The following is a 26888-nucleotide window of genomic DNA, read 5'->3' as shown; positions in this document are numbered from 1 at the left end:
AGGTATGTGAGCGGCCTCACCCTATGTTCTAAGAGAAGGGGGAAAGGCAGAGAGCAGCTGTCTGTGTGAGAGGGCACCAAATCCCCATCTGTGCTCCATTCCTATCTAAGCTGAGAACATTCCACCAATGCAGCTCTGCTACATCACTGCAATACACCCTATATACAAAGTGGAGAATTTATCAAAAAAACATGGACACACAATAAAACCAAGACAAAGAATGTAGTTAGATAGGTAGATAGATAAATAAGAGATAAAGACAGATAGATAGATATAATCAAAGAATGAACCAGCACCTCCAGGTGGATAGCAGGTGCAAGCTACCATGGCAATTATATATGTAGAACTAGAAGTAGCAGCACACCACTATATGCACTAAGACACAAGTAAACGGTGACTATGTGAAAAAAAAGTAAAATGCATGACTGCTATACTTACTATTAGACAAAGTAGAAGCTCTTAGCGCATATTATTGATCAAAAATATGTTGAGCCCATCTACCATCGACAAGGTGGCTTCTAACAGACGGGACCTACTCTAACGCATGCTTGTATCCTACAAGATTCTGGGTCAAAGGAGCATCTAGAGATGAGCGAATTTCCGCTTGGTTAAAGGTGAATTGCGTTATGGATTCTGTTACCACGGACCATAACGCAATTCTATGACGGAATGCCTTTAGAGACATTCCAATATTCATTCCGTCATAATAGACGTCTATGGGCTGCAGAACGAATCCGTCCCATTTCAGTTATGCAGGAGAGGACTCCAAAGGCATTCCGTTATGCATTCCGTCAAAGAATTGCGTTATGGTCCGTGGTAATGGAATCCATAACGCAATTCACCTTTAACCAACAAACGAAGTGTGAACGAATTTCATAAGCGGAAATTTGCTCATCTCAATAGCTGGATGCTCCTTTGACCCAGAATCTTGTAGAATGCAAGCATGTGTTAGAGTAGGTCCCGTCTGTTAGAAGACACCTTGTGGATGGTAGATGGGCATGACATTTTTGAGTCTAAGAGCTTCTACTTTGTCTAATAGTAAGTATAGCAGTCATGTGTTTTACTTTTTTCACATAGTCACCGTTTACTTGTGTCTTAGTGCATATAGTGGTGATAGATATGAGATAGATTTGATCCCTGGTAGTAGTACACGGGTTAAGGGAGTATTTTGGCTTTGGTCAGTGTCCTCTGATCCTCACCTGGATGGTCTGCGGCGGGACTGGCTACTTCTGGAGGACTTGGTGGAGCCCTGTGGAGAGAACACAGCGTTCAGGTCATTAGAAGACGCATGAGACAGGGAGAGGTTTATGATTCTGCAGGAAATCACACAGACAGCATGTAATCTAATAGACATCGACAACCACCAGATCTGTCATATCGGCAAAACCACAAATGTCACCGTGTGGGCAGGTCAGTAATCAGGTTATATGTCCATTCAGGACCTCAAAGTCCTGGCAGATACGACTTCATATTGTGAGCAGTCATTAGCCCAGCTACATCCACATCTGCTCCACTGGCAGCAAGTGATGCCACCCCATGCAGAGCGCCCCCTGCTGTTCAGTGTGGTGTCCAGACAGAGTCACCCAGTATAGGTACATGATACAAAAGAGGACGATAGATAGATAGATAGATATACAGATAGATAGATAGATAGATAATAGATAGATATACAGATAGATAGATAGATATACAGATAGATAGATAGATATACAGATGGATAGATATACAGAATAGATATACAGATGGATAGATAGATAGATAAAAGATAGATAGATATACAGATAGATATACAGATAGATATACAGATTGATAGATAGATAGATAGATAGATATACAGATTGATAGATAGATAGATAGATAGATAGATAGATAGATAGATAGATAGATAGATATACAGATAGATAGATAGATAGATAGATATACAGATAGATAGATAGATAGATAGATAGATAGATATACAGATAGATAGATAGATAGATAGATAGATAGATAGATAGATAGATAGATAGATATACAGATAGATAGATAGATAGATAGATAGATAGATATACAGATAGATAGATAGATATACAGATAGATAGATAGATATACAGATAGATAGATAGATAGATAGATATACAGATAGATAGATAGATATACAGATATACAGATAGATAGATAGATAGATAGATAGATAGATATACAGATATACAGATAGATAGATAGATAGATGGATAGATAGATAGATATACAGATAGATAGATAATAGATAATAGTGAGATTTTCAAGCATTTTTCGGAATAGTTTACATCGGTTGTCAGATTGTTTGGGGACATTGCACCTTTAAAAGCGTAACACATGAGTGCAAACACAATATACGAACATTTTAGTGACATTATCAGTAAGGCCTCGTGCACACGGCCGTTGTTCTGGTCCGCATCCGAGCCGCAGTTTTGGCGGCTCGGACTCATTAACTTCAAGCACTCCGTGTTCTGTCCGCATCCGTTGCTCCGTTCCGTGGCCCCGCAAAAAAAAATATATAACCTGTCCTATTCTTGTCCGCACTTTGCGGACAAGAATAGGCAGTTATATTAAAGGCTGTCCGTGCCGTTCGGCAAATTGTGGAACGCACACGGACGCCATCCGTGTTTTGTGGATCCGCGATTTGCGCACCACAAGACACACAGCGGTCGTGTGCATGTAGGCTAAGATTGAGTTTTAAATAATTGCCAAAGGCATAAAGAGGAAGCACAATTACACTGGAAACGAGCGGAGGCGCCAAAAATCACATCTGGAGCCAAGACAGGAAGACTGTCCCATTCTGTGCAGCATCGGCTCTGACTACGGCACATGAGGCAAAGGCTCAGATAGCAATTCCCTACTATAGTATTATAACATTATCTTCCAAATATTGCAGGAATCCTGCTGGGCTACGTCCCGGCTGCTGGAGGAAGGGGCCCCGAGAGCCCATCAACCAGTCTCCAAATTCCAGGAGAGGGGCGTCAGGACCCCAACAAGTCTCAGTCACATATCATTATCACTGTTGTCCAGTCTTACGTAAGTGAAGCCCGGTCTCGTTATCGTGAAGTATTCTGCAACTTTCTACATTGTGTTTCAAATTCTCCCTGTTTTAAGATCTCTGCTTGCTGTCAATGACTTGAAACATTTTGAAAACTGCAGTGATCATCTACAACTTTTGACTTGTCTAACAAGCCCTGCACCTGGGTCAGCTGTGTCCTCTTCTGTCCTGTTTGCTACAATGTATCAGCGCAGGTGAGGCTCTGTACTGCATGCATGGCTTTTTGCCAGTGAAATGACGGACACCATGACAGAACTCGTAAGTCAGTGGGGTCCATTGGGCTGCATAGGCGTCCGTCATCTGATGGATTCCTCAGAGACTGAATGTCTTTGGTCTGCTTCAATAAGAGAAGAGACATGAGGCAGATGTGAACTGAGCCCAAAATGTATCAGCCTAGACTCCAAACCCATACACTGATACATTGTAACAAACTATCATGAGAGGAGAGAGAATTGTATTGCTTTAGATGTTTAGCAAATGTAACAAATACTCAGCTGTGAGAAGCATCAGACTAGAGCACATTTAAGGCCACATCTGGATGGAAAGAAGAATGCTCCTGTTCCTAGCCAGCAAGCAGAGATCTTAACAATGATCAAGAACTGAAACGCCAAATAGATTACAAAGTTGCAGAACCTTCATTAGATAAGACAGGGACCCCCTTTAAATATGGAAGTGATTTCCTAATATCTTCTGGTAGTCGCTCAGGACATGACCTTAGTTTTATCGTGGATCACGAGTCCGTTTTCCAGGAGACCTACCTGCGAAAAGCTGAAGGTCCTCACCAGCCGTCTCCAGGACTTCATGATTGCAAGGTCCGAAAATCCGCAAAATCCCAATGAACCCCTCGCTGCCCTCTTGTCTCAGGTCAGGGGCGCCATTATTATTGCAATAATTAGTGGAAGAGGAAAGTTTCTCCTTCAGACTCTAAAGTCTTGGGCTGCGATCTCCTCTCTGCAATGTTCACTTCTCCCTGTAGCTAAAGGGTCAGGCTCTTATCAGCTGATGTGAACAGCAGCCCCATTAACCCTTAGTCGCCTGGACGGTCATGCTTAGACATAAGCGCAGGGAGAAATTATATCTATTTTTGCAATTAGCTGGAAAATGCTCTAAAAAATTCCAGAGTTTTAACAAATTGTCTTTTCCTGGATAGAAACGGACTTCTTTCATTGGACTGAACACATTCTCTCTAAGGGTCCATTCACACGTCCGCAAGCGTTCTGCGGATCCGCAAAACACGGACACTGGCAATGTGCATTCTGCAATTTGCGGACCGCACATCGCCGGCACTATAATAGAAAATGCCTAATCTTGTCTGCAATTGCGGACAAGAATAGGACATGTTCTATTTTTTTTTTTTTGCAGAAACGGAAGCACGGATGCGGAAGTGCAGATCCGCAAATGTGGATTCGGACAGCACATTCCAGCCCCTTTGAAAATGAATGAGTCTGTACCCGTTCCGCAAGATTGCGGAACAGATGCGGACCCATTTTGAGGACGTGTGAATGGACCCTAAATCCAAGATCCCCTCCGGTCATTACAAATTCTGGGTGACAACCAATATGGCCGTCATTACAACTCTAAGGGCTCATGCACACGAACGTATTTTCTTTCCGCTTCCGTTCCGTTTTTTTGTAGATCGTATGCGGAACCATTTACTTCAATGGGTCCACAAAAACAATGGAAGGTACTCCGTGGGCATTCCGTTTCCGTATTTCCTTTCCGCAAAAAAGTAGTGCATATCCTATTATTGTCCGCAAATCACGGTCCGAGGACCCATTCAAGTCAATGGGTCCACAAAAAATATGAAACGCACACGGAACACATCTGTATGTCATCCGTATTTTGCGGATCCATACTGTAGAAATGCTATGCCCGGCCCATATTGCTCATGTGTTTGGTGATTAATAAGTTACTGTTTCCGTTTCCAAATCAGCAAAAAACTGATCGCATCCGGAAACCATACGGATATGTTTTGTGGAATAACGGAATGGAAGAGGACTCATATTTTAAAAAACAACTCCTAAACAGAACAACGGATCGCAAAACAACAACGGTCGAGTGCATGAGCCCTAAGGGTCTATTCACACATCCGTAGTGTATAGCGGATCCGCAACACACCCGGCCGGCACCCCATAGACCTGCCTATTCTTGTCCACAATTGCGGACAAGAATAGAACATGTTCTATTTTTTTCGGGAGCCGTGGACCAGAAGATCGGGGCCGAGCTCTGGAAATGCGGATGCGGACAGCACACTGTGTTCTGTCCGCATCTCTTCCAGCCCCATAGAGAATGAACGGGTCCGGATTTGTTCCGCGCGTTGCGGAACAGATCCGGGCCCATTCTATGGACGTGTGAATGGACCCTTACAGTGATTCTCACCCAGGATTTCTTAAAGGGGTAATCTCATCTAAGACATGTCTGGCACGTCCCCAGGACTCCTACCTGGTGGGAGAATGAGGTTTTTTTTGACACATGTTTTAAAAGGGTAGATGGCTTCAAAAATCTATTCTACAGAGAACTAGATTGCCCTATAGAAGGGGTCGAGGGACCACCACTCTCATCATAGGTGGAGCTGAGAATGAGAAAGAATTGACTTAGTGTTGTGTCCTGTTCTCCATTGTCTCACATCTGGCGTCACACCTGGATGGACGCTGAGCAGAGAACAGCAACATGGGCTTATTCAAGAAAACGGTACCGGCTGCAATTACCTGCAGAGCCGGGTGGCCAAAACTAACACAGAGGTGGAATATCCTAGGGATAGATAGATAGATAGATAGATAGATATTAGATGATTGCTGCCATTCCACTTCTTTGTCGTTCTTTTAACCACTGGGACACACAACATTGACCAGCGCCGACGTCTCGCCTTGGGCGTGTAGCAATCTGCCAAAGTGATAAGCCAAGGCCCCTCAGCTCAAGGATTCTGTCCCTCTTAGGCTACTTTCACACTCGCGTTTTTTGCGGATCCGTCATGGATCTTAAAAAACGCTTCCGTTACAATAATACAACCGCATGCATCCGTCATGAACGGATCCGGTTGTATTATCTCTTCCATAGCCACCACTAAAAGTCAATGGGGGTCGGATCCGTTTTCTATTGTGTAAGAGAAAACGGATCCATCCCCACTGACTTACATTGTGTGTCAGGACGGATCCGTCTTGCTCCGCACCACATCGCGGACATAAAAAGCGTTATTCTGTCCGCAATGGGAGCGCAACCAAACGGAATGGAATGCATTTTAGTGCATTCCGTTTTGTCCCCATTGGCAATGAATGGGGACAAAACTGAAATGTTTTCTTCCGCTATTGAGATCCTATGACGGATCTCAATAGTGGAATTGAAAACGCTAATGTGAAAGTAGCCTTAGTTGATGACTAATGGTGATAACTGGGACGTTGATGAGCACATCGCACAGTCATCCCACACAACTGCATCTCATTTTTGAGTTTTCACGTGGCTAAAAAAACCTTTGCTTTTGGCCATTTATGCTCCTCCCACATGACACAGATTGGAGCTAGGTGCTTGAAAATGTCACCATCTGCAGATTCCTCGATTTACATAACCTTATGGCCTGAAGTTCTTGGTGTTGTAATTTCAGTGTTGAGGAATGTAGATAGATATGAGATCGATAACTAGATAAATAGACAGATGGGACTTAAGGGGACCACACACTTGTAATAGCTGCCGCTCATCTGACAGCTATCCTCCCTCACACACCTCTGCGTATTCTGTGGGGAGGTGGAGAAGGCTTTATCTCCTGGGAGAACAAAAGGATGGGGCAAAAATATTCATTTTTCCCGATCCTTCTCGCCTCTGATGATGTCCCGGAGCTCACTGTAGACTTTATTTTGTAATTTAAATAGATTCCTTGGTATTACGGAGGTGGCAGCATACTCACCGTCGTGTCTACATTCTTCTGTGGGCTCTCTGTGCTGATTGGCTGAAACAAGAAAAAATAAAAAACATTAAAAAAAAGACTCCTTAAAAGTAGAATTCCAAAATTTCTCAAAATTTGCCATTACATTTCTACACAAACTTTGGAAATACTTTGTTTGCTGTTTTTCTCTCCAGTTATTTCCTTGTCTTTTCTCATCCAAAACTATTTCAAGAAGTTCAGTTTACCTCCTCCTGATCTCCCACAATGCACTGCTCTCCGGCAGGAGCGGAATTTTTGAATTTAGCTTTTAGTCGCAAATAGAGAAGAAAACATGTGACTAGGAACCAGTATCTTCTTCCAGTCCAGGTACCAATATATGGGTCAAAAGAAAAAGACCCCTTTGTGGTCCAGGGTAATTTACCAGAAAAATAAAAACATAGCTAGAAAAGCTTAGACCTTCTTTCTGACCAATATATTAAAACTTTACTATTAATAGTTATTCTAATAAATATTCACCCAAAAGGAAAAAAAAAAAGTAAATTAGCTGTTTCTCTAGCTGAACCTTTTATTTCTAGTAGTGTTAATAGAGTCACAGATCTATATAAAGCTGGCCACACTATCTTCAAAAGAGCTTATTCCCCTAAACCTTTGAATTCCCCTATATTATTTTTTTTTTGTTATATGACTTATTATAGAAATAATAGAGAACAGTTTTCACAAGTTGCTACAATTGTATCCAGTTTAGGCTACATGCACACGACCGTTGTTTTGGTCCGCATCCGAGCCGCAGTTTTTGCGGCTTGGATGCAGACCCATTCACTTCAATGGCGCCGCAAAAGATGCGGACAGCACTCCATGTGCTGTCCGCATCCGTTGCTCCGTTCCGTGGTCCGCATAAAAAATATAACCTGTCCTATTCTTGTCCGCAAAACGGACAAGAATAGGCAGTTATATCAATGGCTGTCCGTGCGGTTCCGCAAATTGTGGAACACACACGGACGCCATCCGTGTTTTGCGGATCCGCAAAACACACAACGGTCGCGTGCATGTAGCCTAAGACAATGCTCTAGGATCTAAACCTCCTGGACTCCAGACTGATACATTGTAGCAAACTAGCAGAGAGCCGTGTGCAGCTCACAGAGCATTGTCTAGACTGGATACAATTGTAACAGTGCAGGATTTGGTCAGGATAGGCTTGCAGCCTCTGGATATAAATAAGGATTTTTCTATTCACTGACAGCAAGAAAGTTTGTAATTGCTGAGGAATGCACCATAATGTCTATTAAGCCTCGTGTCTGTTTTGTGGTCTGCCAACTGCGGATCCACACAATACAGAAGCAGTCCAAGTGCCCGCTTATAGAAGGAGCAGCTGCATCGGTGGCACATATGGGCGTCAGCGTCTCGGAGGTTCCTTAGCCTGGCACATTGATGAATGCCACCGTCAGCCTGTCCCCGGGAAGCCATACATTGCATTCAGCTGTAGACGTTAGGTTTTGTATCTCTTTAAGTGAAACCTCTCCCAGCACATTAAGCAACTGCGACATGTTGTGAAAACCTGCGTTAGTCATGGCGCCCCCTAAAGGTCACATAAAGTTTCGCAATAAGTTTCAGATTCCTCTTTATTTTTAGTCTGTTGGACGAGGTCCAGTCATGATCAGATGCTCGCTGGTCATCAGCCATGTCTGTCAGGAGACTTCAGAGATTCGTATCGAGGGCGGAGAAGAGGACAAAAGTCCAGTCAGAGCCCCACAGCAGTACATCCCCCACCCCAGGGGTGCAGTGCTGTGTGGCTCACTGGGACTGTATCACACAGCATGGGGTTAGATACACAGATCATTAGACATTATTACACATGATAGGATTAGATACCCAGCCCGGCAGGCAGTGTCATATATGATAAGCTTAGATACCCCGACTCAGCAGGCAGTTTCACATGATAGGATTAGATACCCAGCCCGGCAGGCAGTGTCATATGATAAGCTTAGATACACCGACTCAGCAGGCAGTATCGCATGATAGGATTAGATACCAAGCCCGGCAGGCACTGTCATATATGATAGGATTAGATAATCAGTATCACACATGAAAGTACTGATACCTCAGCTCAGCAGACAGTATCACACATGACTTAGATACTCTGACTGAGCAATAGCCTCACACCTGGTAGGATTAGATACACAGCTTAGAAAGCACATAATAGGTTTAGATACAACGGCTCAGTGGACTGTATCACACCTTATAGGCTTAGAAGATATAATCCTGCAGGGTAGGCTTAGATTACACAAACTGAGACAACAGTACCCCACCGGATAGGCTTAGGTACATTAGCTTAAAAGACAGTATCACACCTGATAAGTTTGGATACAGCTGCTCAGCAGGTAGTATGACACATCATAGGATTAGATACAGCATCTCAGCAGACATCATCATTGATAGGATTAGATACACAGCTCAGCAGACAGTATCACACATGAGCGGATTAGATACACGACTCAACAGTATCACACAGGATAGGATTAGATACACACCTCAGCAGACAGTATCACACATGATAGGATTAGATACACGGCTCAGCAGACAGTATCACACATGAGAGGATTAGATACACAGCTCAGCAGACAGTATCACACATGAGAGGATTAGATACAGCAGCTCAGCAGACAGTATCACACGTGAGAGGATTAGATACAGCAGCTCAGCAGACAGTATCACACATGAGCGGATTAGATACACGACTCAACAGTATCACACAGGATAGGATTAGATACACAGCTCAGCAGACAGTATCACACAGGATAGGATTAGATACACAGCTGAGCAGACAGTATCACACAGGAGAGGATTAGATACACAGCTCAGCAGACAGTATCACACAGGATAGGATTAGATACACGGCTCAGCAGACAGTATCACACAGGATAGGATTAGATACACAGCTCAGCAGACAGTATCACACAGGAGAGGATCAGATACACAGCTCAGCAGACAGTATCACACAGGAGAGGATTAGATACACAGCTCAGCAGGCAGTATCACACAGGATAGGATTAGATACAGAGGCTCCGCAGACAGTATCACACAGGATAGGATTAGATACACAGCTCAGCAGACAGTATCACACAGGATAGGGTTAGATACACAGCTGAGCAGACAGTATCACACGGGATAGGATTAGATACACAGCTCAGCAGACAGTATCACACAGGATAGGGTTAGATACACAGCTGAGCAGACAGTATCACACGGGATAGGATTAGATACACAGCTCAGCAGACAGTATCACACAGGATAGGGTTAGATACACAGCTCAGCAGGCAGTATCACACAGGATAGGATTAGATACAGAGGCTCCGCAGACAGTATCACACAGGATGGGATTAGATACACAGCTCAGCAGACAGTATCACACAGGATAGGGTTAGATACACAGCTGAGCAGACAGTATCACACGGGATAGGATTAGATACACAGCTCAGCAGACAGTATCACACAGGATGGGATTAGATACACAGCTCAGCAGACAGTATCACACAGGATAGGGTTAGATACACAGCTGAGCAGACAGTATCACACGGGATAGGATTAGATACACAGCTCAGCAGACAGTATCACACAGGATGGGATTAGATACACAGCTCAGCAGACAGTATCACACAGGATAGGATTAGATACACAGCTCAGCAGACAGTATCACACAGGATAGGGTTAGATACACAGCTCAGCAGACAGTATCACACAGGATAGGATTAGATACACAGCTCAGCAGACAGTATAACACAGGAGAGGATTAGATACACAGCTCAGCAGACAGTATCACACATGAGAGGATTAGATACACGGCTCAGCAGACAGTATCACACATGAGAGGATTAGATACACAGCTCAGCAGACAGTATCACACATGAGAGGATTAGATACACGGCTCAGCAGACAGTATCACACATGAGAGGATTAGATACACAGCTCAGCAGACAGTATCACACATGAGAGGATTAGATACAGCAGCTCAGCAGACAGTATCACACATGAGAGGATTAGATACACGGCTCAGCAGACAGTATCACACATGAGAGGATTAGATACAGCAGCTCAGCAGACAGTATCACACATGAGAGGATTAGATACAGCAGCTCAGCAGACACTATCACACATGAGAGGATTAGATACAGCAGCTCAGCAGACAGTATCACACATGAGAGGATTAGATACAGCAGCTCAGCAGACAGTATCACACATGAGAGGATTAGATACACGGCTCAGCAGACAGTATCACACAGGAGAGGATTAGATACACAGCTGAGCAGACAGTATCACACAGGATAGGATTAGATACACAGCTCAGCAGACAGTATCACACAGGAGAGGATTAGATACACAGCTGAGCAGACAGTATCACACAGGATAGGATTAGATACACAGCTGAGCAGACAGTATCACACAGGATAGGATTAGATACACAGCTGAGCAGACAGTATCACACAGGATAGGATTAGATACTCAGCTCAGCAGACAGTATCACACATGATAGGATTAGATACAGCAGCTCAGCAGACAGTATCACACAGGATAGGATTAGATACACAGCTGAGCAGACAGTATCACACAGGATAGGATTAGATACAACAGCTCAGCAGACAGTATCACACAGGATAGGATTAGATACACAGCTGAGCAGACACTATCACACAGGATAGGATTAGATACAGCAGCTCAGCAGACAGTATCACACAGGATAGGATTAGATACACAGCTGAGCAGACACTATCACACAGGATAGGATTAGATACAGCAGCTCAGCAGACAGTATCACACATGAGAGGATTAGATACAGCAGCTCAGCAGACAGTATCACACATGAGAGGATTAGATACACAGCTCAGCAGACAGTATCACACATGATAGACATACAGGTGAAACTCGAAAAATTTGAATATTGTGCAAAGTTCATTTATTTCAGTAATGCTAATTAAAAGGTGAAACTAACATATGAGACTCATTACATGCAAAGCAAGAGATTTCAAGCCTTTATTTGGTATAATTTGGATGATTACGGCTTACAGCTGATGAAACCCCAAAGTCACAATCTCAGGTCCCCTTTGCTCAGGGGGTATGGATTAATTAGCCGACTAGAGAGCGACACTTTGAGCTGAGAATATTGAACCTTTTCACAATATCTCTAATTTTTCTCCTTTCAAGTTTCATTACTGAAATAAATGAAGTTTTGCGCGATATTCAAATTTTTCGAGTTTCACCTGTAGATACCCTCAGATACGGCCTTTAAACACTGTGTGAGTTACAGATGCTCCCAATCTATTCAGCAGAACAAGGACACTTGGAAGTAGTTGTTCCGACATTCTTGACCTTACAGAATCCTATAAAATGTATGAGCGTCACAGTGATGTTAGCGAGACCTCAGAGCTGGAGTTCCCATAATGCCCCCCATTATGTGCTGCAGAACAAGGGATAATTATCTTTATATAGAACCATTGGCAATGACTCCATGTCCCTGAGGATCCTCATGATAAAGGGGCACTCTACCCTGTGATATCTGAGCCTCCGCACTCCCTCCTTACAGATACAAACTTGTGATGCGGACCTTCGCGAATAGGGAACAATTTCCACTGGAAGCAAATCCGGGATTCCTGTCTCACAGTAGGACAACAATCGGATACACGGCACATGGGGGGGGGGGGGGCAAACCTGTGGTGGCACCCCTCCTTACAAGACCATATATCCAGATACATAAAAGGGGAAATGCATTTTTCCTAAAAAAAGCTCTTGTGGCGTGCAAAAGCAAATAAAGGACCTAATACATTACACAGCTGAGGACTTGTTACAATCGTATCCAGTCTAGACATATTTCTGGGAGCTAAATCCATCAACATCACAATGTATCAGGGACCAAAGGATGGTCTAGACTTGATACAATTGTAACAAACCCTCAGCTGTGAGAAATATTAGGCCTGTACAGGTTTTCAGCTTTTGGATGTAAATAAGAATATTTCTATGCACTGACAGCAAACAGGGATTTTGAAAAAAACGGGCAACTGAAATGCAAAGCATATTAGCAAGTAACAGAACTTTTTAGAATACAATTTCTTTATAGTCAGTTGGGTAAAACAATAAATGGACGCAGGGTAAGTGATCGTTCACATCCATCTTCATGATGGGGGGGATTCAATGACTGGTCATTGCTAGGGACTAAGCCTAAACATTCCATATTTAGGAGCTAATTCTTAGAAACCTGGGGGTCGCTTCCATCATCGTGTGTGGAGCATTAGTCATGATCCTACAACTACCTACGTCTCCCATATGTCCAATGTCAGTATCTGCAGCCTCATCCCTCATGTATATCCAGGCCATTCTGCCCCCTGACCACTGCCGCCACCTGGTGGCTAACTAGTATTAATAAACTGCTTCCTCAGTGTTTGGCACAATGCCAGGTGGGTAAATGCAAAAGTCACAATTATTTTGTATGAAATACATAGAAAAACTGAAACATTCTATCACATTTTTTTATGAACTTTTATGTTTGCCCAGCAGGGGGCACTGTTTTCTATAGTCATGCCATGCTTTGAGCCAAGCAATGGATTAAGAAGTCAGAATTAATCAGGCGCAGAGCCAGAAAGCCCATGATCCCAGAGTCACATTACCGCAACTTGTATTCCCAGCCGCAGAGAGTTGCCAAAGCTGTCAGAACCATGTCCTATCAGCCTCCCAAATAAAAGCAAGACGTGATAAGATAAACTGCACTTATGGTAATCCATGGGACATTAAATATGATTTATGACAATAAGTCACCAAAATGTTGGCTTAACTGTCTACTGAGGGCAAGAATCTGGCCATTAGGCTCCTGGCATGATGCCTCAAGAAACATAATAAACAAAGGCTGTAGACTGTGTAATCTTCTATCTAATAATTATATGTAAAGGATATTATTATATATTATCTTATGTGACAGCAGTCTTCAATATAGACCACAACCTCTGCTCATAGCCAGGAAGCGTTGCTCAAGTTTGGGTCAAGGAGTAATGCTCAAGACTGGGTCAAGGAATGAGAAAACACTCAAGTATGTGCTAGGGTGTGATGCACAAGGTCAGGCTAAGTAATGATACAAGCAGGAGGATGCTCAAGGACTGATCAAAGAATTTAGCCAAGACCAGGCCAAGGAGTGGGAGTCAAGACCAGGCCAAGGAGTGGGAGTCAAGACCAGGCCAAGGAGTGGGAGTCAAGACCAGGCCAAGGAGTGGGAGTCAAGACCAGGCCAAGGAGTGGGAGTCAAGACCAGGCCAAGGAGTGGTAGTCAAGACCAGGCCAAGGAGTGGTAGTCAAGACCAGGCCAAGGAGTGGTAGTCAAGACCAGGCCAAGGAGTGGTAGTCAAGACCAGGCCAAGGAGTGGTAGTCAAGACCAGGCCAAGGAGTGGTAGTCAAGACCAGGCCAAGGAGTGGTAGTCAAGACCAGGCCAAGGAGTGGTAGTCAAGACCAGGCCAAGGAGTGGTAGTCAAGACCAGGCCAAGGAGTGGTAGTCAAGACCAGGCCAAGGAGTGGTAGTCAAGACCAGGCCAAGGAGTGGTAGTCAAGACCAGGCCAAGGAGTGGTAGTCAAGACCAGGCCAGGAACAGTAGTCAGGACCAGGCCATGCAGCGGTAATCAAGACCTGGACCAGGAGCGATATTCAAGACCAGGTCAAGGAGGTGTAGTCACAACCAGTTCAAGGATTTGTAGTCAAGACCAGTTCAAAGATTGGTAGTCAAGGCCGGGGAAAGAAGTAGTAAGTGAGACAAGGCCATGGAGCAGTAGTCAATATCCGACCAAGGAGTAATAGTCTAAACCAGGTCAAGAGGTAACAGTCAAGTCCAATCCACTTCAAGACCAGGACAAAGAGTGTCAGTTAAGACCAGAATGAGGAGTAATAGTCAATACCAGGGTAAAGAGCAGTAGCGAAGGTCAGGCAAAGGAGTAGTAGTGAAGATCAGACCAAGGGTTGGTAGTCAAGATCAAACAGCTGAATCTTATTCACAATCAGGACAAATAGTCATAGTAAAGACCAGACAGCTGGTGGTAGTCAAGACCAGGCAAAAGAGTGGTAAGCCGGACCAGGTCAAGTAGTAATAGTCAACACTTGACCCAGAAATAATAATCCAAGACGCAACAAGGAGTCATACTAATGACCAGACTAATGCACAGGGACCTAATACAGTAGACAAAACAGGAATAATGAAAAGGCCAGAAAAAAAACTGAAAACATATTAAGCAAAAAGATAAAACCAGCTTCTACGCATTTTGGATCAACAAATCCATACGTATGACATAAAGCTGTATAGGGTGATACACATTAAACAGTTGTAGGTGACCGATAAGGATCCACAGGCAGGTAATATATAGAATTCAGAGATGATGCGATAAGTGTGCAGAAATTAAGAGCAAATTATTTCTCCCATACAGAAGTAAAAAAACGGAGACTGGACCATAAACACCCACGGCAAAGCATCACTACCCATGTCCTATGAAGAAGCAGATCTTACCTCCTGGTATTGACCCTGCCTGTTATTTGATTATATCCTGTATGGGCTCTGACTTTTTACCTTCTGGTTCTGTCTTTGCCTGCTGGTATTTTTACCTCTTTTCGTTTAGGCCTCTGCACTTAGTTAAGGTAGGGACCATTGACCAGTTGGGGGCCATCATTAGTACAGGGTAGCACCATTCCCTACCTAACATGACATATAAAAACTGCCAGTTATGTCATCCCAAACACGTAGTGCATAATGTATCTTAGGGGGAAATAATCCAAGTCGCAAATGCGTGTAGGGTTTTGAATATTTTGAAGAATTTGATACGTTCATTGCACACGTTATGTAAATGCAAGTACCCCTGATGGACACTAGACAGAGATAGAATTCTAGCCATGGGAATAAAAGTTATTATTTTCCAAACATTAACCATTAAATCGTAAAACAAAATCAATCACTTTTGTTACAAAGTACAGTTTAGAGTTTCATCATATTTGTGCTATAGGTTGTAAGCACCTTCCGGTTTTATATTATGAGGAACCTTGGAGAGAATTCCTCAAGGAAGGTGTAAGATGTGTGGCAAGATGAGCCCCTACAGTGGCACAAGGGCTGTCCCCGAGCATATTCACTGATCAGCCAGTTCTAAACCTACAGTATTTGGCTATAATGCAAAGGCAGTTTTGAAGAGACTTTAGTGGCATATCGATCACCTATGGCACCGTCACCTATCTCCAGAACAAGCCACGAGAGTGAAGGAGAGCGCACCGCTCTTTGAACACATGGCCAGCGCTTCGTTCACTTCTAGAGAGCACTGGCTCAGCAATTTTCAGCAGTCCCATGGAAATGAATGTAGGGCAGCCGTAAATTCGCTCTCTGCTTACTTCAGGGGTCCCATTCTGGACATAGGAGCTGGTCCCAGAAGTGGCATTGGTGGCATGTCCTAGCGATATGCCACCTATATCCCAGATGAGACAACCCCTGTACATTTAACTGCAAATCATTGCGCGATATCTGAAGTGCAATACGACCTACGCGGTATATCCGATAACCCGTACATTATATGGCTTGTATCACTAACTAGGAGTAGAAAACATGTATCAGATATACTGCATTATAAGGTCAGGAATGCCTCAGCGGCTACGCTACATTCTGCCATCGTCCGCGGCAGCGATATCTCTTCATTCACTGTTTGAGGCCTTGAAAAGTTTAACGCTCCGGTTCTAATCCGCTCTCCGTTTTATATATTACACACCTGTGGATTTCTATCGGTCACTTACAACTGTTTATTGTGTATTGTCCTATCCAGCATCATGTCATGAGTGAGGATCTTGATTTGTTGATACGAAACGCGTAGACGTTGTTCATCCTTGTTATAAGGCTTTGATCTTTTTGCTCTTTTTTTTTTTTTGCAGAAGCTGGACTTTCCTTCGTTCTTGGACGTTTTGGCTGGCTGTATCCTAGCTATTCCGAGCTTCCTCGAGCGTGGACTGCTTTTTCATAAAGTAGACAAAACAAGCTAAAAGTCTTACCATAGAATTCAACAACTTGCCAGAATCTAAGAATTCCTATGAACAGATGATTTTTTTTTTATCTGCTCTTCAAGAAATTTCATCATTTACGCCAAAAATAAGGATTTTGAAAATGGTTCATTTTAATCTCTTCCTCTTTAGAGTCGCTCTGGGCCAGTGCACAAGGAAACCAATAAGAAACAGAGAAACTAGTGCATTGTCTTGGATTTGGGGTATTTTCTTACATGGGGCTACCGCGCTTCAGCCCTGAGCTCCATCCTGTCATCCAAGTCGGTATTTTTCCGTATTAGTAAAGTCTAAAGATCTTATCTGAAAACTTTCAAGCGTATAAGAAACCAAAACGCGTGACACTGGGATAAACACGAGGGACCCCGGGGACTTGGTTGAGTTTTTGATCTTCTGGGAGGGGGTCGTCTCATGTGCCTCCTTCTCTTTCTACCCTCTTACGTCCAATTCTTCCATTTATTTTTTGTTGGTAACCACAAAGATATTAAAATAACCCCTCTGTTTGGCGGACTGCCTTATTAAACAGATTCTATCCTGGCCGCCAGGTTCCTATCGGGATTGCCTGCTGGTGCGGTCAGAGTGCTCCACGGGCCGGACTCCGAGATGAAAGCCGGACCGGAGAGTGATTTGGAAACAATTATTGAAACCCTGGGGGAAGAGAGAGAGAGGGGGAGGGGGAGGAAGATCGAGGAGTGTTGTGGTTGGAGACTATTTCACACGAACGTGCCAGATTGACAGAAAGTCAAAGAAGAACGGAGAACTTCAAGAAACACGATGGGTTTTCTTCTTCTTCATGGATCCAAAAAAGATGGTCAGGGCCAAACGACACCAAAAAATGTAATGATACTTGAAGTCTTCAGTGCAAAGAAAGCTGGAAAGCTGAGGTGCACCAAGGGATTACACCCCACAATTGGTGCACTTAAAGGGGTTGTCCGGGTTCAGAGCTGAACCCAGACATCCCTCCATTTTCCCCCCGGCAGCCCCCCTGACAGGAGCATCGGAGCAGTTCATGCTCCGATGCTCTCCCTTGCCCTGCGCTAAGTCGCGCAGGGCAAAGGCATTTTTTGGAAATCCAGTGACGTACCGGGGCTCTCTATGGAGCTGCCAGAAAGCCCGGTGACGTCACCGGCTCTGATGGGCGGGATTTAGCGCTGCTCTAGCCAGTAAAACGGCTAGGGCAGCGTTAAAGCCCGCCCATCAGAGGCGGTGACGTCACTGAACACACTGCCATGCCCTGCGCGATCTAGCGCAGGGCAAGGGAGTGCATCGGAGCAAGAGATGCTCCGATGCTAGCCTCAGGAGGGCTGCCTGGGTGAAAATAAGGGTATGTTCGGGTTCAGCTCTGAACCCGGACTACCCCTTTAAGCTCTAATTTGCCTGTAGAATATATATATATATATATATATATATATATATACACATATATACATACACACAGTACACCTTCTCATTCAAAGAGTTTTCTTAATTTTCATGACTATGTCAATTGTAGATTCACACTGAAGGCATCAAAACTATGAATTATCACATGTGGAATTATATACATAACAAGAAAGTGTGAAACAACTGAAAATATGTCATATTCTAGGTTCTTCAAAGTAGCCACCTTTTGCTTTGATTACTGCTTTGCACATTCTTGGCATTCTCTTGATGAGCTTCAAGAGGTAGTCACCTGAAATGGTCTTCACTTCACAGGTGTGCCCTGTCAGGTTTAATAAGTGGGATTTCTTGCCTTATAAATGGGGTTGGGACCATCATTTGCCTTGTGGAGAAGTCGGGTGGATACACAGCTGATAGTCCTACTGAATAGACTGTTCGAATTTGTATTATGGCAAGAAAAAAGCAGCTAAGTAAAGAAAAACTAGTGGCCATCATTACTTTAAGAAAGGAAAGTCAGTCACTCCGAAAAATTGGGAAAACTTTGAAAGTGTCCCCAAGTGCAGTCACAAAAACCATCAAGCGCTACAAAGAAACTGGCTCACATGCGGACCGCCCCAGGAAAGGAAGACCAAGAGTCACCTCTGCTGCGGAGGATAAGTTCATCCGAGTCACCAGCCTCAGAAATCGCAGGTTAACAGCAGCTCAGATTAGAGACCAGGTCAATGCCACACAGAGTTCTAGCAGCAGACACATCTCTAGAACAACTGCTAAGAGGAGACTGTGTGAATCAGACCTTCATGGTAGAATATCTGCTAGGAAACCACTGCTAAGGACAGGCAACAAGCAGAAGAGACTTGTTTGGGCTAAAGAACACAAGGAATGGACATTAGACCAGTGGAAATCTGTGCTTTGGTCTGATGAGTCCAAATTTGAGATCTTTGGTTCCAACCACCGTGTCTTTGTGCGACGCAGAAAAGGTGAACGGATGGACTCTACATGCCTGGTTCACAGCGTGAAGCATGGAGGAGGAGGTGTGATGGTGTGGGGGTGCTTTGCTGGTGACACTGTTGGGGATTTATTCAAAATTGAAGGCATACTGAACCAGCATGGCTACCACAGCATCTTGCAGCGGCATGCTATTCCATCCGGTTTGCGTTTAGTTGGACCATCATTTATTTTTCAACAGGACAATGACCCCAAACACACCTCCAGGCTGTGTAAGGGCTATTTGACCATGAAGGAAAGTGATGGGGTACTGCGCCAGATGACCTGGCCTCCACAGTCACCGGACCTGAACCCAATCGAGATGGTTTGGGGTGAGCTGGACCGCAGAGTGAAGGCAAAAGGGCCAACAAGTGCTAAGCATCTCTGGGAACTCCTTCAAGACTGTTGGAAGACCATTTCAGGTGACTAGCTCTTGAAGCTCATCAAGAGAATGCCAAGAGTGTGCAAAGCAGTAATCAAAGCAAAAGGTGGCTAGAACCTAGAATATGACATATATTCAGTTGTTTCACACTTTTTTGTTATGTATATAATTCCACATGTGTTAATTCATAGTTTTGATGCCTTCAGTGTGAATCTACAATTGTCATAGTCATGAAAATAAAGAAAACTCTTTGAATGAGAAGGTGTGTCCAAACTTTTGGTCTGTACTGTGTATATATATATATATATATATATATATATATTTTCCAGGTACTCTCAATTAATTTTCACAAGACTGATGTCATTTAAATCAGCAGGATCCACCCTTACAGGTAGAGTGCCTAGTTTTATAGGGTTAATCCTGCTGACAGGTGCTCATTAAATACTTGCTGTATAAACCATGTGCAGTGACTTCCATCCCAGTGGTGGCAGACCATGGGGACACTAACGGGCAGGCTGGTAGGTTGAGAAGGAGACCGAGAGACCAGGGCTGGAGACATTACATTTGGCAGACACTTAGAACACAATGCACAGTTTTTGCTACAATTTTTACTTTTTCCAGATTTGCACTTTTCAGAATGGAAACAATAAAATCAATGAAACCATCATTTTGTCTACTTTCAGTACATTTACATAAATCATAAATCACAGTGTACATTTTTAATATTGGTCATTAAACCGGGAACATTTCCTATTTTTGGCTACTTTTCAAAGACAACCAGAAAAGTGCTGATGATCTGCTTGTCAAGCGGTGAAATTATACATTTCTATGGGGATTGAAAGCATTCGTCAGGATGAAAATTCAAGGTCACTAATAATAATTTAGCGAAAAGACCACCAGTGACCGAATAACGGATGTCCCATGGTTTACAGCAGTATACCGAACCAGCATCAGCATCCCGATACCCCCTCTACACATTATCAACATTTTGTTTTGCAGCAGGATGTAAAATGAAATGGTTTTCTTTATCAGTCTGAAGTGCTGACATCTAGTGGCCAATATGAAAACTGCAATATTTCACAATTCATTATAATATGGATACTTAAAGGGGCTGTCCCATTTTGCCACAACGAGATGGGTATAAACACCAACACCAGTTGGCCAGTTTATGGAAACTGCTGAGTGCTCCACTGATTCCATGACAGTAAATGGGGGCTATGCAAACAGTGCGATGCAGCTTCTGCTATGCTAAGCTGTCTGTATAGCTCGCATTCACTAAAATGGGAGTTGCAAAAATAGAGCGCTGGCCCGCTCCGCAGTTTCTGTAAACCAAGCCACCTGGAGTCCATGTGTAGCCCCATCTTGCCATGGAAACGATGAGATAGGACAACCTCTTTAAAGTTTATTTTGCTTTGCAGCAGATTGTAAAATGAGGTGTTTTTCTTTACCAGCTTGGAGTGTAGTGTGCTGACATCTAGTGGCCAACATGAATACTGCAATATTTTCTCATTCATTTTCTATGTATATTAATTATGTTTGCAACAAAATTACAATAAGTAACTTTCTAATAATAAACACGGCCTGCTCTTGCAGAAGGTCACACTCCATTCATGTAACAGCTCAACATTATTTGCTATAGAGGTGCATTACTAGGCAAATGCACGAATGCAACTCCATAAAATGTCCTTAATCCACTGTATATTACTCCATCTACTAGAGAGAGAGCTGTAATAATAGCGAGGGGAGTGCAGGGAATTTCACATCCTTGTGTCTTCCCTGTTTTAGGACAGTCTGTACCTGCTGGTTCACAGGCAGAATACAGACTGCTGTGTATGCCATCTGGATTCTGCTGACAGATTAGCAAAGGAATCACATCATCTTATAAATGGGATCCCTCTAGCTAAGAATATACAAGGGAGTTGCTTTTTGAGCAATTCCCTCAATGACGTGACCATTTAATAAAATGAGAGATTATGTAAAATGGTTATTCCACAGCTATGGGGGTCTGTGACGTGTATGAACATAGAGCTGTTTATGCAGCCCCCTATCCTGGGATATCAGCCCTCCAGACTCTCAGATTACTACCCGCAGACACTCTCCCCTCCAGCTGATTTGGGGGTCATTGCATTCACATGGAGTAGAGCCTTAAAATAGCCAAATCAACAGACAGAGCCGCCCCCATAAGTGATAATTTATGAGCTGCAAAAATAATAGCCCTGAAATCGGAGCCGTCTCTTCCCCTAATGTAATGATTTATCAGGCGGAGGCAGACGACGGAGCCTCATGAATCCAGCAGAAATGTTTTCGTTTGCATGATAAGTTGGGAGTTTGCAGGAAGAAAAGCAGGAGCTGAAATCCCCGGAGAGAGGGGACAATGGGGACAAGCAGCAAAATCAGAGGCAAACTGTATCTAAGACTATCGTGTGCGATACCGTCTGCTAAACCTGCGTGTATCCAAACTATCATGTGCGGTACAGTCTGAATACCATGTGCGGTACTCTCTACTGAGCCGGAGTATCTAAGCCTACGGCCTCTTTCACATGAGTGTGACGGATTGGGTCCGGATGCGTTCAGTGAAACTCGCCAAGTTCAGTAAGTTTTGTCTGTAATTGCGTTAAGTTGTTCATTTTTTTCCGCGCGGGTGCAATGCGTTTTGATGAGTTTTTCACGCGTGTGATAAAAAACTGAAAACTCTTAGCAACCATCAGTGAAAAACGCATTGCATCCGCACTTGCTTGCGGATGCGATGCGTTTTTCATTGAAGCCCCATTCACTTCTATGGGGCCAGGGCCGCGTGTAAGACACAGAATATAGAACATGCTGCGATTCTCACGCAACGCAGAACTGATATGTGAAAAAACGCTCGTTTACACAGACCCATTGAAAGGGGCCTATGAGTGTGATTCTGACTGCAGAGCTACGGCGTCTCGGTCTATCGTGTAGATGCTGCTTTCTTAGCTGGTGAATAGGAACCTTTTCTATGCGATACAGTCTGGTGAGCGGCTGCATCCAACAGACGACGCTGAACTGCTCATGTTTCTTTGAGAAAAATGCAATAAATAAACTTACCAGCTCGTAATTGACACGAGGCGTGCAAGGGGACGTAATCTGTAATAGACAAGAGAAAAAAAACATAAATATATGTCATATCATTTTACACCTAATGCAAGTAGTAGGTTCCATCTCTGTGTGTTATATGTGGAAGATACCCAGGTTATACCAGCATGCTCCATATCACTATATACAAGAAGATGTATAACGTATACCAGCTGTACATATATAATTATATACAGGAGATGCCCAGGTTATACCAGCATGGTCCATATCACTATATACAAGAAGATGTATAACGTATACCAGCTGTACATATATAATTATATACAGGAGATACCCAGGTTATACCAGCATGGTCCAAATCACTATATACAAGAAGATGTATAACTTATACCAGCTGTACATATATAATTATATACAGGAGATGCCCAGGTTATACCAGCATGCTCCATATCACTATATACAAGAAGATGTATAGCTTATACCAGCTGTACATATATAATTATATACAGGAGATACCCAGGTTATACCAGCATGCTCCATATCACTATATACAAGATGATATATAACGTATACCAGCTGTACATATATAATTATATACAGGAGATGCCCAGGTTATACCAGCATGGTCCATATCACTATATACAAGAAGATGTATAACTTATACCAGCTGTACATATATAATTATATACAGGGGATGCCCAGGTTATACCAGCATGATCCATATATAATTATATACAGGAGATACCCAGGTTATACCAGCATGGTCCATATCACTATATACAAGATGATATATAATGTATACCAGCTGTACATGTATAATTATATACAGGAGATACCCGGGTTATACCAGCATGGTCCATATCTCTATATACAAGGAGATGTATAACTTATACCAGCTGTACATATATAATTATATACAGAAGATGCCCAGGTTATACCAGCATGATCCATATATAATTATATACAGGAGATGCCCAGGTTATACCAGCTGTACATATATAATTATATACAGGAGATGCCCAGGTTATACCAGCATGCTCCATATCACTGTATACAAGAAGATGTGTAACTTATACCAGCTGTACATATATAATTATATACAGGAGATACCCAGGTTATACCAGCATGGTCCATATCACTATATACACTATATACAGGAAGATGTATAACTTATACCAGCTGTACATATATAATTATATACAGGAGATGCCCAGGTTATACCAGCATGGTCCATATCACTATATACAAGAAGGTGTATAACTTATACCAGCTGTACATATATAATTATATACAGGGGATGCCCAGGTTATACCAGCATGATCCATATATAATTATATACAGGAGATGCCCAGGTTATACCAGCTGTACATATATAATTATATACAGGAGATGCCCAGGTTATACCAGCATGCTCCATATCACTGTATACAAGAAGATGTGTAACTTATACCAGCTGTACATATATAATTATATACAGGGGATGCCCAGGTTAAACCAGCATGATCCATATATAATTATATACAGGAGATGCCCAGGTTATACCAGCTGTACATATATAATTATATACAGGAGATGCCCAGGTTATACCAGCATGGTCCATATCACTATATACAAGAATGATATATAACGTATACCAGCTGCACATATATAATTATATACAGGGGATGCCCAGGTTATACCAGCATGCTCCATATCACTATATACAAGAAGATGTATAACTTATACCAGCTGCACATATATAATTATATACAGGAGATGCCCAGGTTATACCAGCATGGTCCATATCTCTATATACAAGGAGATGTATAACTTATACCAGCTGTACATATATAATTATACACAGGAGATGCCCAGGTTATACCAGCATGGTCCATATCACTATATACAAGATGATATATAACTTATACCAGCTGCACATATATAATTATATACAGGAGATGCCCAGGTTATACCAGCATGCTCCATATCACTATATGCACATATGGCGTACATTTTGTGCCCCCTCCGGGCGGGCGATGCTTGCACTGTGTGTTTTGCGCTGTGATATTATCTCATCATTTCCATTTTGTAATTGAAATCGAGGTTGAAAAGGTAAAAGTTCTGCATTTTCATCTCCATAAACGTGGGTTGTTTCTGGCGATTTCGGGCTCGGCTGTAAATTGATCCCTGTGAGGAGATTAATTCTCGGCTCGCAGGCAGCGGGCTCTGCTCTCTGGGGCCCTCATAACAGCTTCAATGATAATATGAAAACTGAGTAATTTAATTCCGGTCTGGCGCTGCGGCTGGCACAGGACTGCAGATCCTGCATAGGGCTGCCATTATCTCTGCAATCTCACAGAAGACAGTAATGTCACGCAGGCTGCTCCGCACAGATCGCCTTTCACCCATCACCAGCTCTGCCCCAGACAAAAACCCACACAGATGAACTCCCAATACGTTGTGTGAATTACAAGACCTACAGTAACTTAAAACTGTGGATTTTCTGAATTTATTTTTATGTTAATCATTTTCAATATCTCTGCTTGCTGTTGGTGAATAGTAACACCTTCGTTGACAACCTCTCCAAACCTAATGCTTCTCACAGTGGAGGGTTGTTACAATTGTATCCATCCTCTGAGCCAAAAACATCAGCAGCGCCAATTTCTCTTCCGTCCTTGTTTGCTACAATGTATCAGCGAAGGTGAAAATGTATCATTCTGAAATCCTTGTTGTCTGCCTCACAGTGTAGACTGGAACCAACTGTAGCAACCCCTCTGCTGTGTGAAGTATCAGGTCTGTGCAGGTCTTCAGAGGCTAGACCTAAGGAAGAATGTTTGTATTCACTGACAGTAAGCAGGCGTCTTGAAAAAGGTGAGGAATTGAAACACAAAGTATATTCAAAAGGATGATTCATTCCGCAGTGATTACGCTGGAGATGAACTGCAATGACTGCAATTATAATGGGAAATAATACTGTACATTTCAAGGGCAGTGATATACACAGTACGTAGTTAAAGGGGTTGTCACAGAATATAAACTTACCACTTATATGGATAGGTGGTAAGTGTCTGATCACTGGGGCCAGCACAGAACTGCAGAATGGGGGGCCCCCTGCCCACCATTTGAATGGCGCATGTACGCAGCCTTCCCATTCATAGTCTATGGGTCCAACAGAGATAGCAGAGCACAGCAAGCATTTCTGTCACTGAGCTCAATGCTCCATGATGTCGTCTGATGCGCAGTCTCATGACTTTGAACGTCTTGCAGAACACAAACCCACAAGAATGTGACCGCAGCTTGTCCAAAAACAGACGCTGTCAAGTGTCAGTCCCACTTCAAAAGAAACCAAGGATAATTCCACCCCCTGATGCAGAAGTGATAAGACAATAAGCAAAGTACCAGAAATCGCTAACAAAATGTGACTCCAGGGGAGCAGCTTGTGCCAAGCATTGAGAAATCACCATGGGGCTCAGGCACTAAAAGGGAGCAAAATAAAAGTCTGCAGTAATGAATGTGCGCCACTAGGTGGCGATCAGGTCAATGTGTGATTTACAATAGAGGAATCATGGAGAGGAGTCTAAAGTGATAAATGACTCTGCCCTGACCTGTGACATGTCAGGGCCACTTCACAGGTCAAGGAGCAGAGGAGCCCCATGTCAGCCTGAGGCAGGAGTGACAGTGACTGTCTGCGTGCAGGTGATTTATAGCTGAAGTCCTGAGGGACAGCAACAATTCTGGGCTCCTGTGCACAAGACAGACATGGACTTCTATCTCATGGGGTTTTCTGCTTTCCTCTGGATGAACTATGTTACAAATAGAAAATTTTATCAATTCAGTTCAGTGTAAAGTATGGTGGAGAAAGGTGTAAAGTATAGTGGACATAAGTATAAGGCCTCTTTCACGCGACCGTATGGCTTTTTCAGTGTTTTGCGGTCCGTTTTTTATGGATCCGTTGTTCCCTTTTTTGTTTCTGTTGTGTTTCCGTTTCGTTTTTCCGTATGCTATATACAGTAATTACATAGAAAAAATTTGGGCTGGGCATAAAATTTTCAATAGATAGTTCCGCAAAAACGGAACGGATACGGAAGACATATGGATGCATTTCCGTATGTGTTCTGTTTTTT

General features: G+C 43.1%; 1 protein-coding gene across 6 annotated transcripts in view; it reads right to left on the bottom strand.

The window, feature by feature from the left end:
* The window catches only part of LOC122945873 (tensin-like), a 317732-nt gene that overhangs the window by 38020 nt on the left and 252824 nt on the right, over nucleotides 1-26888 (bottom strand). For 5 of the 6 annotated variants that reach the window (XM_044305141.1, XM_044305138.1, XM_044305142.1 and 2 more), the window contains exons 4-6: nucleotides 22798-22836; nucleotides 6957-6998; nucleotides 1200-1249 (exon numbers count right to left, since the gene is read on the bottom strand). In XM_044305141.1, coding sequence (XP_044161076.1) covers nucleotides 1200-1249; nucleotides 6957-6998; nucleotides 22798-22836 — 131 coding nt within the window. Of the gene's footprint in view, nucleotides 1-1199; nucleotides 1250-3816; nucleotides 4002-6956; nucleotides 6999-22797; nucleotides 22837-26888 lie in introns of those variants that run through there. The other variant, XM_044305143.1, reaches the window with a different exon arrangement.

This window comes from Bufo gargarizans, chromosome 8 (assembly GCF_014858855.1).
Source record: "Bufo gargarizans isolate SCDJY-AF-19 chromosome 8, ASM1485885v1, whole genome shotgun sequence".
Lineage (NCBI taxonomy): Eukaryota > Metazoa > Chordata > Amphibia > Anura > Bufonidae > Bufo > Bufo gargarizans.
The sequence above is the reverse complement of the archived record's forward strand: the minus strand, read 5'-3'. Positions and strand labels throughout refer to the sequence as shown.